A 13,698-nucleotide genomic window follows, 5' to 3' on the forward strand; every position below is an offset into this window, starting at 1 on the left:
CTCGCACGCATGTGCACCACCACTCTATGGCCTTAGTAAAGCAATGAACCAGGGGGATTGAAATTTCAGTGGGTAAATATAGGCGGATATTCAAAGGAACTTTGAAGTGCCACACCTCCTTTGTGCAGCAGGTGGCGCTATGATTGTATTTGATTGTTGTAACATTGATGTGTTGAGGCCAGGACCCTTGTCAAACGTATGATGTCTGTGACAGGTCGGACATTGCATGCCTGAGTTACAACAGCTTTCTCATGGAGAAACATCACTCTTTGCGAGGCCGCCACGGACACACCCTTCAACGAAAAGTCAAGATCTTCGCAATTTATCATCGCAAAGGGCTTAAGATCAGTCTCACCTGATATGATAATGATTTGATTAAATCTCTGAGAACAGTGAATCACAGCGTAAAACAAGGCATTTACTGCTACCTCTAGGTGGCGCTAGGACTGAAGCTGAATATTGGCATTAAAATGTGTTCAGGCCAAGACTCTTATCAAACATGTGAAGTGTGGGGCAGATTGGACATTGTATGCCTTAGTTATACAACTTCCTGTTTCATGGCGAAAACGCTGAACTTTGTCAGGCCGCCACGGACACACCTTCCAACGAAAAGTCAAAAGCTCCGCAATTTAACATCGCAAAGGCCTTTAGATGAGATTGACCAAATATGATGACGATCTGACAAAATCTCTAGGAGGAGTTCGTTAAAGTACGAAGCCTGGAAATGACAAAATTTGCACAGAAATCACAGCAAAAATTAAAAATGGCTGACTTCCTGTGAGGTTTAGAGCTTCGCTCCAAGAGACTTTTTTGTAGGTCTTGGGGTGATATATGACCCTACCAAATTTCGTTTCTGTAGGATTTTCATAGCGGCGGGGCTGTTCTCTTGAAATTTTGCAGGTGGCGCTATCGAGCCATTTCTGCACGCCCACTTCTGGCGCCTATGCCACATGTAAATTTTTGCCACTTCTGACGTGTGTGCAACGTTTTATGACTTTTTGAGCTTGTTTAGCCTGTCAAAATGCGATTCATTTAGCGATACTTTGCCAGGCCGCCACGGACACGCCCTTTAATGAAAAGTCAAGGTCGTTGCTTTTTATCATCACACAAGGTCTTGAGATTACACTGGTGAAATATGATGTTGATATGGTTAAATACCTAAGAGCAGTAAGTCACAGCGTCAAACATGGTATTTCCTGCTGCCTCTAGGTGGCGCTATGAGTGTTACTGAATTATGCCATGTTGATGTGTTCAGGCCTGGACCCTTATCAAACGTGTGAAGTCAGGGGCAGATCGGACAATGTATGCCTGAATTACATCAGCTTCCTGTTTCATGGCGAAACATTACACTTTGCCAGGCCGCCACGGACACGCCCTCCAATGAAAAGTCAAAAGCTCCGCAATTTAGCATCGCAAAGGCCTTTAGATGATACTGACCAAATATGATGATGATCGGATTAAATCTCTAGGAGGAGTTCGTTAAAGTACGACGCTTGGAAATGTCAAAAAATGACAGAGAAAATTCAAAATGGCTGACTTCCTGTGGGGTTTAGAGCTTAGCTCCAAGAGACTTTTTTGTAGGTCTTGGAGTAATAGATGATCCTACCAAATTTCGTATCTGTAAGTTTTTCGTAGTGGGGGGGCTCTTCTCTTGAAATTTTGCAGGTGGCGCTATCGAGCCATTTTTACACGCCCACTTCTGACGCCTATACTACATGTAAATTTTCGCCACTTCTGACGCGTGTGCAAATTTTCATGAGTTTTCGGGTATGTTTAGGCCCTCAAAAATGCGATCCATTTCGGAGAAGAAGAAGAAGAAGAAGAAGAAGAAGAAGAATAATAATAATAAACGGAGCAAAAACAATAGGGTCCTCACACCCTGGTGTGCTCGGGCCCTAATAAACGGAGCAAAAACAATAGGGTCCTCACACCCTGGTGTGCTCGGGCCCTAATAATAATAACTCCTTGAAGAACAATAGGGTCCTCACACCCCGGTGTGCTCGGGCCCTAACAAGGGACAAGCCATTATTTAAAATAGGATTTATAAATCCTTGGGAACTTTTGGGATAATGTAAGTACTACAACAAATGTGCAAGTGGTTTTTGGATATTTAATTACAAAAGATTGTACATATTGTAACGTTAAATGTTAAATAATGCCTCGTCCTATCAATGACGTAATATCGGCGCTATCCACGGTTTCCGCTTGTGAAAACCACATCTCCCATCGTTCCACTCTCCTTCATAACATCGCCAAGCCTTGCCTTCATAGTGTTTTGAAAATAGCGAAAAACAATGACATATTGTGTCATATGAATATTCAAACTGCTCTTTCTCTTTTTGTTACATTTTGTCTATACATTCATCTATTCATATACAGATTTAAAACAATATGAAGGGGATGAGACAAGATTATTAAATGGCTGAACTGTTCCTTTAAAAGCACATGTGTACTCAAGACCTTGAATCTCCCAGACATTGGTGAGCTTGTACACGGCTCTAAAAAGTCAGCACACAAATAACACACGAGAGACATGACACACAATCGATTCCAATACAAAAAGTTATCACTATACTTATGATGTTATACTCTAATAAGCATAAAAATGCCTTAGAGATGCCTTCGAGACGAAATGAGGTACCAAATAATGTTACTGCATCTCTGTATTCAGTCTTTATGTCAGAAGCTTTCATTAAATGCGGTGTAGGCAGGCAACTGTCTACGCTTAAAAACAATCAGCATGTTTCTTCTTCTATCTCGCTCGTTGTTTTTCTCATTTTCCCTCGCCTTTGTCCGCCTGTTTCACTTTTATGGGCTCGGTGCGTTGCATTGAATGAGATACGTTAGGGTAATGCACATTATAATACCAGGTGAATTGAAAGCATTGGCGCTCGCGTTTAGTGCGAGTGTCACGTTAAGATAACAAATAGGAATTCATCTTCTGATAAAGCATGAGTGAGAGCGCAGCAGGGACGTTGGGTTAGCGTTGATGTATATGCTCTGTCAATGAGACATGCCCTGTGGTGTGTAAACAGTGCAGATAAAGAATGAATTACCTTTACGAGCGATCCGAATGCAGTTAATCCGGGTCTCCTGAGGACAAAACACAGAGTGGATGTAAGTTATCAGGGCTATCTGAGGCTAAGAGGGTGTTTGTGTGATTTATGAGAATATTTGAGGAGCAATCCCACAGGCGCGAAGAAATAAATACATAGAATTGTTTGCTTTGATGGCATTTACTAGCAAATGAATAGGAACATTAGTTAGACGTGAAGGCCCTGTTGCACATCCTCGCGATCCGCCTTCTGCTGGCACTCCGCTCATATATAACTTCATAGTAGTTAACCGATCAGATAAACTTTGCCTAGACCGATACTAAGCTAACAGTGTGATACTCTAATAAATATAAAAGCACACAAATAATGGGTAAAATTATTAGTATTGTTACCCTGCAGTATCGGATAAATTAATTGAAATAAATTCCTCTTGCTTTTCTTTACATATCTGCCTTATATTAAGCACAACAAGTGGCAGATTTAACAAATTGGGGGCCCGAGGCGAATGTATGTATGGGGCCCCCCACATCTGATTTATAAAAGAGAACGAAAAAAATGTTTAACTCCAAAATGAAGATGGAAAGCAGAGAACACACAAAGTGTAGCACTACACAAACCAATAGAGAATAAGTCAATGGGGGAAAAACAGCCACGAACAGTAAATGAGGGAGAAAAAATTTAATCTGATGCAGCACAAAACTAGCAGTGCATCAAAGCCAATGTTGTTACTAATATTTCACATACCCAAGACTGTGATAAAAGGTAAAAAAAAATCCAGTTTACAATTACTTTTTATATTGAAAATAAGTAATTGTATGTGTGTTTCCCCAAATAAGTTTTGAGTTTTTGAAAAAATCATTGGAAATAAAAGAATCCTGTGGCCGGTTGCATAAAACTTTAAGACTAGTCTTAAAAGTTAGTCATTAATTTTTTTCTTCAAGACTGATCATAACTGTTTAAACTGTTACATAGAAAGGTAGATTAGTCTAATTTAAATCCAAATTATAACACTGATTAGCCCTAATTAATTGCTAGTTAGTCAGAATCATTCTTAAGACGCAGTCTTAATGTCACAACTATGTTTATGCAACCGGCCACTGGATTTTTTATTAAACATTTCGCAGTTTTAATCATGACTGAGGTTGATTAACAGATTTATGCAAAAAAATTGAAACCAAATATTTATCTGATTTTTACAGCAATTTAATTTAGTGGATGTTTTCTTCACAAACATAACGAAAGGTTGTGAATTTGCCCAGAGTGTACTGTTAAGATTTTTGAAAAATTTTCAAAGCATTTTCCCAAAATATGTCAAAATAAAATTTTTCACTAAAAATCATTTCATTTGCTGAAACACAAAAAATTGTGGCCAAATTAAGACTCAACAGCACCCCATGGTGGACGAAAACATTCCCAACATAACATAAGGCAGGGCTCCAGACAAACATTTGAGAGAGGTTGCACTGGCGCCACCAAGTTGTGGTGGCGCTGGGCCTCAATTTGTTGGCATCAGTCACTGGGTGGATTAAAAATAAAAAAAATAAAGTAATTAGTTTCATTTTGCGTAATCACCTGCGCATTATATTATTTTAATGATATTTAAATTTCACAGTCGCGCCAGTGCGACCTTTAATAAAAAATAGTCACATAGGCAGGGAAAATACTCGCAAAATGCGACTATTTACTCGCGGTCTGGAGCCCTGTAGGGTTAAATTAGTTTTTTTCTGTTGTAACGTTATTTACTTCAGCACAAAATAATTTTTATCAGTGTAGGGCTAAGGCTATTACTAGCAGAACTAGGTGGTTGACTCACCAAAGCCCCTTTTTCGCGTTTATATTTGTCTTGATACGTCTCTGTTCGTGTACTTTCCCAGTCCCCGTGTCACTTTGTGTTTATCTTTCGCGCCGCAGCGCGCACCGTTACGGACTAAGGACTCCATTTCATTGTGAAAGAAGGGGTGTATGTGTGTAGTGACAGATAAACATGAACCGGACATTTTAACTACTATTTCAACATATTTCTTAAGAATATTACTACAATTTACAATGCTTTTGAAGTGTTCATGATTATAAGGGTTTTATTTATTTATTTATTTATTAGGTTGGTTGGGGGTCCCCCTAATATGACCCCAGTAGGGGGCCCAAAGCGGCCGCCTACCTATGCCTCTTTGTTAAGACCGCCACTGAGCAAAACGTTGGATCAAAGTCCCTTTAGGGAAGTAGCGCCACTAGGCAGTCATGTTTGCAACACCTGTAATGATGTAAAATTATGTTATTTCTGTGTTTTGATGGCTGAATGACCAGCACCCCGGTACAAAACAATAGGTTTAAAGCACACGCTCTGGACGTCCATCCCTCCCAGGCTTGGTTTGGAATCAATATGGTGACAGACTTAATAAGGCATATTGTCCCCTATTAATAGTAACTCAATCTTGTTACACCCAGTAACTTTAAATAGATAAAATGCATTCTGGGATTGACATCTCTATAAAGTATACATGTATAAGGCATCCGAAAGGTCAGAAAACATTATGCTTCCTACCTCCTAAAAACAGAGTTTACGTCGAAAGTGTGTACGGTGCCTTAAAATGTTGCCTACGTATGTTGTCTCGCTAGATTTTGAAACACAGCCTAAAAAGTACAACGCTTCTTCATAAATCCTGGTCCACACACAGGGTGAGTTATGGAGACATATGAGCAAATGAAGATTTACACATGCAACTGTGCCTTTATAGGGCAATTATGCAAATGCATCTACCAAGATTGGAGTCGAGACCTTTCTCCCATAAACTGCTGTTAAATTGCCTTTTTAATTGAAAATCAGCTTCATGTTGCTTCTCCTCTCATGCCCATTGCTCGCTAGGGCTGGTGTGACAAAATGAACTCGGCAGTTTAACGCTGTCCTTTAAATGTGCGCTGCTGTATTCCGTCGAGGTTCTCAGGGCTCGGGTTGATTTGAAGACCGGCTGTAAAAATAATCGCTTTCAGATGAGATGATATGCGGCTCACGTTTCATATTAGTTTACAAGATACTGTTAACCTGTTTAGGTGGTGCTGCCAGTGATTTTCCACTATTCAATATAGTCAGTATTCAGAATGAATGCTAAACTGTTACATCCATTAATATGATTTACTGTTATGGGATGATGATGATGAAGAGGACGGCGGTCATTGAATTCATAAATCAGAACCTGACTTTTCGGAGGAAATGGCAAAAGAGTGTTGTGGTTTTATGTGGTTGCTAAAATGTTTTTAGTGTTCTTTAGCTTGCTGCTTTGCAATTACTTGGGTATTAATGATGGTTGCTGGAGTGTTGTTGGGTGGTTGCTTAATGCCTCAAGCCTAAATACTGTTTGATATGGTCTCAACCCAGCAGAAAATAATGTCATTGCTTAGATGATATTCCAATATTATGTGATTGTGGAAATAACCCTTCATGCATTGTGTCATGTAGTTATAAGTGAATGTGAACAGTCTGCAAAAGCTGAAAGTAACTAAAGTTATTGTTTTTTTTTAAGTGTTGACACGTAGTCGCTGGAACGAGTCGTCCAGAGTTCGAATCCCTTTCCTGTACAGTTCTAATGTAATGACTTGCAAGGCCCACATATGTTCTATGTAGTCTCTACAGCAAATATATGAACTGTTTGGATAAAGTCATGTTGAGAAAACATTGTGCTTTCTATTTCTCTCTCTCTCTCTGCACTGTAAAAGCGGATTCGCTTAATTTTTACTTCCAAAGGAGGAGGCTGTGAACAAACAACGATACCACAACAGTATAATCCCACATTTTGCTGTGCTGTCACTGATGACTGCTTCTCTAATCTGTAAAACATTTTACCAAGAAAGATGGGTTATTGCCAAGTTTATTTGGACCAGATTGCTCCTCCACATCACAGCCTGTAAGTACACTGTCAGAAAAAAGGTACCAAGTTTCTGTTGCTGGGTGGTACCCTCAAATGTTCCTTTTTGAAATGCTGTACCATGTGGGGTACAATGTTATACCCTTCTGTACCTTAAGGAACAATTTTGTACCAGTTAAATTTTAGGGGTACAAAGCAGTTAACTGTACGTTTAAAAGGTACACAATAGATCTTTAAGGTATAATAATGTACCCAAAAAGGTACAACATTGTATTATGTAGTGGCGTGTTTACCCACCACGCAAACCACGCACATGTTTGGGTCCCCACGGGCTTGGGGGCCCCCTACTGGCCACAAGGATGCGAAAGTCTGTTACGTTTATTCAGACCCAAATCTAAGGTACGGATAAAGGACGCGCGAGCGAGAGATGTGCGAGTATGTACGCAGAATAATATTTGCGCGCATCCTTGCGAGGGCACATATAGGGCCCTATTTTAACAATCTGAAACGCAAGTGCGAAGCGCAACGCGCAAGTGAGTTTGCGCCGGGCGCAAATCAATAAGGGGTTGGTCTGAAGTAGGTTCATTATTCATAGGTGTGGTTTGGGTGTAACGTCAAATAAACCAATCAGAACGCTATCCAACATTCCCTTTAAACGCAAGGGCGCAAGTTCCATGGCGGGTTGCTATTATTATAACGGATTTACCAGGCGCACGCCAGGAGCGGTTCACAGCCGAGGAGACCGACGTTCTTGTAAGAGCAGTCAAAGACAGAGAAGTTGTTTTGTATGGGGATAGGAGAAACCCGCCCAAATCAGCATCGGTTAAACAGGTGTGAGAGGAAATAGCCACAGTCTCATCAGCTGGCATCGTTGCGCCAAGCGCTACAATGATGTCAGGAGACGGGGGAATCCAAAGCTTGCCAGCATAAATCGGGCACGCCGTGTAACAGGAGGTGGATCTGCCTCAGGACCTGACGCCAGCAGAGGATATCGCTGCGCCCACCCTCACCGCTGAAAGGGTTTGGGGGCTTTGAAATCGGACCCAAGACGCAAGCAAGGTCCAACCCCAAAGTACACTTACAAATCAAGTTCATATACATTAAGGTTTCTTATGAAAACATTTTAATTATTATTTACATAAAATAAACATAATACAGCCACACAACAAACTTATGAAAATATTTTAATCGTTATTTGCATGAGAATTTTTTAACGCAGCCACACAATAAATAAAAACTATCACCACAATGCTCACCACAATGATTCCCCTTATCTCGTGTATTAATATTTTTAAGTGTAACAATTTATGATTTGCAAAAATAACTGTTGCATCTGTGTAGATTAGATAAGCAAAGTGTGTGCGCGTTGTGCACGCTATACATTATGGTCAAGCATGCGCCCTTAAAATAGCATAATGAACAACGCGCAATGCGCCACTGACTTTAAACTTTTTTTTTCTGCAAAATACTGTAGGCTACTTCATGAGCAAAACTCTATGGGAAAGCGCACGTCTGCTCAGCGTGCACATATGCAGCCACACAAGTACTGGAATGAGCGCTCGCTCGACTCTCTAAAAATATATCAGTGAATATGGTATATTTGTTGGTATATTTTAAAATTATTAAAATATATTTTTTGCACTATGAGATTAATATGGCCTTAGAAAAAAACACTTTGGTGGACACAGGGTCTTTAAGGATTAGTCCATTTTCTTAAAAAAAAAAAATCCAGATAATTTACTCACCACCATGTCATTCAAAATGTTGATGTCTTTCTTTGTTCAGTTGAGAAAAAAATATGTTTTTTTGAAGAAAACATTCCAGGATTTTTCTCATTTTAATGGACTTCAATGGACCCCAACACGTAACAGTTTTAATGCAGTATAAAATGCAGTTTCAAAGGACTCTAAACGATCTCAAACGAGGCATAAGGGTCTTATCTAGCGAAACAATTGTCATTTTTGACAAGAAAAATTAAAAATATGCACTTTTAAACCACAACTTCTCTTCTTCCTCCGGTCCTGTGACGCGTTAGTGCGACCTCACGTAATTGCGTAATGGCGTTGAAAGGTCACGCGTTACATATATGAAACGCACATTTGCGGACCATTTTAAACAATAAACTGACACAAAGACATTAATTAGTATCATTCAACATACAACAACGTCGGAACGGTCCTCTTTCTCCACACTTGTAAACACTGGGGCATAGTTTCGCATACATCATCCGTGACCTCTTGACGTGATGACGTATTGCGTGAGGTCGCGCTGGCACGTCACAGTACCGGAGATAGACAAGAAGTTGTGGTTAAAAAGTGCATATTTTTTATTTTTCTTGTCAAAAATGACAATCGTTTCGCTAGATAAAACCCTTATGCCTCGTTAGGGATCATTTAGAGTCCTTTGAAACTCAGTTGAAACTGCAATGTTAAACTGCATTAAAACTGTTACGTGATGGGTTCCATTAAAATGAGAAAAATCCTGCAACGTTTTCCTCAAAAAACACAATTTCTTCTCGACTGAACAAAGAAAGACATCAACATTTTGGGTGACATGGTGGTGAGTAAATTTTAAACAAAGATTTATTACATTTATCAAACCTTTTAGTTAAAGGTTTGTTCAAAGTATAAACAAAATATGCTTGCCTTAGAAAACTTTTTATTTATTTATTCTTAAACTAAAGCCCACACCTCATGCCTATAGGGTTCACAAAGCCACTTTTGTCAGAGATATCACACTTAAATTCAGGCCAGTGTGTTAGAGAGCTTCATAGACCTGCATCAAAGAATATTTGTTGAAATAAAAACCTTCAGTCGAGCATTCATGTTTAAATGATACATTATGCATGACTGAAATGGTAATGCGTGTGGCTGAGATTAAAATGAACCTGAATACATTTGACTCATTTTGTGCTACAATAAACTCACTTTGAATGACGAAAGGCAGTGTATTGAATGGTTAATGCTACTGTTTGTTACCAATTACATTTTCATTATTGTCCATTAGAGGAGTGAATTTCAGCACAATCCTATTAATGCATACAATGGCAACTTTATGAGTCAAAAGGACTGTGTGGTCTACATTAACAACCACTCTTTTATATTGCAGGGACACTAAAGTGTCATTTACATGACAAGAAAATAAATCAAAACTACGCTTTAACTCCCTGGATTTGTACACAACTCCACAACACATCACTAAATCCCCTGCACAATGGATGTGAAATGTTCAGCTTAAATGATTCATGCCCTTAAATAGCTGGCAAAAGCATTATATTTGTCATTATCACTAAAAACTGGTTGATGCTGGTTCGGCTAACTCTTTATGACTTTTGCAACTTTGCATTTTCTTTAACAAACTTAATATAGATCTGTTTTTGTTGGATATGCTCAGATGCAAAACCTGCTGACATGTATCAGACAGTGCATCTGACATGTATCAGATCTTAAAGGGATAGTTCACCCAAAAATTTAAATTGTGTCATCATCACCCAAGTTGTTCTGAACGTGAATAAATTACTTTGTTCTGCTAAGAAAGATATTCTGAAGAATGTTTGCAATCAAGCTCATCTGGGGCACCACTGACTTTCATAGTAGGAGAAAATAATACTATAGAAGCGAATGGTGCACCAGATCAGTAAATGAATGATTACAGAATTTCTATGTCAGTGAATTATCCCTTAAAACCGGTATTTTGCAGATTTAAAGTGAAAGTATTTGATGACCTGATGATATGTGCAGAGAGCATTCGGTTAATATAATTATCTAATTTTTGACCGAGATGGCATTTAGCAGCTTTTGCATTTGAGCTCCTCATGATTTAATAATAATAGATCATTTACAGTAAGTTTGCAGAAATGAAACCAGTACGGTAGCAACAGCATCACTTTTTCATTATATAGGTTAAAGATGAGATGATAATGAGACGAGGAGCCGCTTAAGCAGAGTGCCGTAGGGTTTGAATCCCATAAGCATCCTGTAACAGCGTTTGAAGAATTAACGATGCGTCAGAAGCACAATATGGCAACAAATTAAAGTTTCATGTATGAAAATCTCAAATTAATCTTCTGAGAGGTGCAAGTTTATTACATAACCCTACCCGATTGTGAAAGATATAAAGATGTGACGGTTGACAAATTTTCTCAATGGGTAAAAGGCCATCCCACGAACAGAGACATTCAAGTCAGACACAGCGTCTGAGGTGAAAAATTAAATAAAGGGGGTCAGAAGTATGGTTAAGGTAGTGCTGAAGATGGCATTATAAACCAGGTGTTATTAGGAAGTTGAAGGTTTTCTCTGTATTGAAGATACAAGGGTTCAATAGACCCTAACCCTAACCCAATAGAGGACAAACTCTCATATTTTATTGCATACTATGCTAGATTGCGTTGTATGCTAACTAGAGCTAATGCTAACATTTGTGAAAAAATACTCCATTGCTGATTTTACTGTTGTTTGCACTATTGCATGGTTATTACGTATATATTAAATGATCTTTATTGTTGGCCATTTGGTGACCAATAACAATGGGGGGATTGATTTTGTCAATTTCGGTGCTAAAAATTATTAATCAGAGGCAGGGATAAAGACCAGAGGGGGGATAAGCCCCCCAAGCCCCCCCAGCAAATCGCACACTATCTACAACAACATTTGATTGTTGAAAAATTATAACATCATTACTGTATGGAGGTCTTCTACACCCGCTGACTTTAACTGAAGACATGAATGTTTGTTGGGCAGATAAGATCACGTACCCCTCTGAAGTTACTGGAGGCCTGGAAATAGATGACATAGTTTTTGCTGGGGTCCAGCGGTGTGTTCCAGTAACCGTTGTAGGTGTGGTTGTCACCCACAGTGAAAGGCGTGGCCTCAGGCAGGCTGCTGGGAGGGAGTTCAGCTGTGTAGTAATGAGGAGGTGAACCACTCGCTCCTCCTCCCCCCGAAGTCTCCCCATGAGTGGACGGGCCGGGGAAACACTCCAAGTGACCCAGCTCTCTTCTCCTGACCTGTCTGGAGCCATCCTCCTCCACCACCACCACATGATATGTGCTGCAGAGGAAGACATACAACCTGATGAACCACTGGACACTTTAAATACATTCATAAAAGGATTTTATGCTTGAAAATATATTTTCTGGATGTACCAATCTTGTTAGATTTAATAACAACTGAAAAGCCTGCAGGTGGAACCAAAAAAAGTATGTGTTTGCATTAAATGCAACATTGTAGAGGGGACGTGCTGTTGCTTGTTTTTAAGAGTTGTGTTTATCGGCTAATGTTGATATTAAAAAATATGTTTCATCACAGATTAGAGTTAGGATAGCTTTTCTATTGAGGGAACTTCAACGCTGCGTCATGAAATGACACTTTGAGACACAGCGTCTCGTTCCCTATCTCAGGAAACAAAGGTTACATGCGTAATCGAGAAGTTTCCTTTCGAGGGAATGTCGAAGTCTCAAAATGCCATTTTTATGACACAGCGTCTCATTCCCTATCTCAGAAAACAGAGGTTACAGTCGTCCCGAGAAGATTTTTATGACAGATATTTTGTCAATAACATCTTGTCAGTCATTTATGCACATTCACTTTTCAAATACTGTTTTATTTTTACTATTTGCCGCAGGTGTACATTTTAACTGTATGCTGTATCAGACTGTAATTTTTCACATATATATCGACCATTACATCACCCACAACTCTTGGGTTATCAGTATCATCGCTGGCCTTTATGAAATCCTGTCGATCCCAATGGTTTGTTACCTCACAGGTGCTCCTCGTCCTAAAGCTGGACGCAGAAGAACCGTGATGGTGCTCTCAGATTCACTCAGTGGAGAGGGAATGTCTTCATAATCAAAGGCAGGAGCTACAACAAAAATGACAACGAAACAGATCCTGAAATAAAGGGAGAAATTTAACAGCTACACACAGTTACACCCATGAACACACACACACACATAAATCGTATAAATTAATCTTGGTTTTCCGCTGCCGTGAAACTCGTACTCCACAGAGGCCTTTCCGAACAAAACCCACCCAGACGGAGCTCGCTGCACAAACGCAATGAAAACACTGTACTAGAGGCAGATAAGAGCCATCTACACTCCTTTATTCTCCTGAGGACACGAACAGAACAGAAGTTCTGCTCTCGTTCTCGCTTATTATCCAAAGTCAATTAGTGCGCCGGCACACGGAAACGGGTCAATGTTTCAGCCTTGAAAAAGCGAAACAAGTAGAAAATCTGGAGTAGAACGATTGTGAGCATCGACATCACAGCACTACTCTTAAATTTGTTTCATACGGGCTTGTGGGATGGTACGATTGATGTACTTATGGGAACACACTTGTACACCTCAAAAGAAACGCGCGCATGAATAAACATGAGGAAGAAGGGAAAGTTTGCACATCGCTAAGAGCGGCCGTGTGTTGGCAGGAAGCCTGTGATCATTGAATGCAGTTTTTTTAACCTTGATTCAATTCACTGTTAGGAAAGGAGTAATGCTGGGTCCCATTGGCAGGTCAAAAAGGGACAAAACCAGACCTAAATGAACCCTAAAAATGTTTATTTTTGACCCAACAGTGGGTTAAAACAGCTCAGCATTTTGGGTTGAAACAACCCAGCATAGGTTGCTTTCTCTTACAAACGTACACTCTAAAAACAAACGGTGCTATATAGCACCAAAAGTGGTTCTTTGCTCGTAATCATAGAAGAACCATTTTTAGTGCCATATAGCACAGGTGAAGCACCTGTGTAGAACCATTTAGGGGCCATATAGCACCACATAT

At 39.7% G+C, this 13,698-nt stretch overlaps 1 protein-coding gene across 4 annotated transcripts in view; it reads right to left on the reverse strand.

Annotated features, from left to right (window-relative positions):
* The window catches only part of ptprua (protein tyrosine phosphatase receptor type Ua), a 354,316-nt gene that overhangs the window by 103,523 nt on the left and 237,095 nt on the right, over positions 1-13,698 (reverse strand). For all 4 annotated transcript variants that reach the window (XM_073812654.1, XM_073812653.1, XM_065290946.2 and 1 more), the window contains exons 11-13: positions 12,676-12,778; positions 11,670-11,964; positions 3,057-3,093 (exon numbers count right to left, since the gene is read on the reverse strand). In XM_073812654.1, the coding sequence (XP_073668755.1) occupies positions 3,057-3,093; positions 11,670-11,964; positions 12,676-12,778 (435 nt within the window). The remainder of the gene's footprint in view (positions 1-3,056; positions 3,094-11,669; positions 11,965-12,675; positions 12,779-13,698) is intronic.

Source organism: Paramisgurnus dabryanus, chromosome 19 (genome assembly GCF_030506205.2).
Source record: "Paramisgurnus dabryanus chromosome 19, PD_genome_1.1, whole genome shotgun sequence".
Taxonomy (NCBI): Eukaryota; Metazoa; Chordata; class Actinopteri; order Cypriniformes; family Cobitidae; genus Paramisgurnus; species Paramisgurnus dabryanus.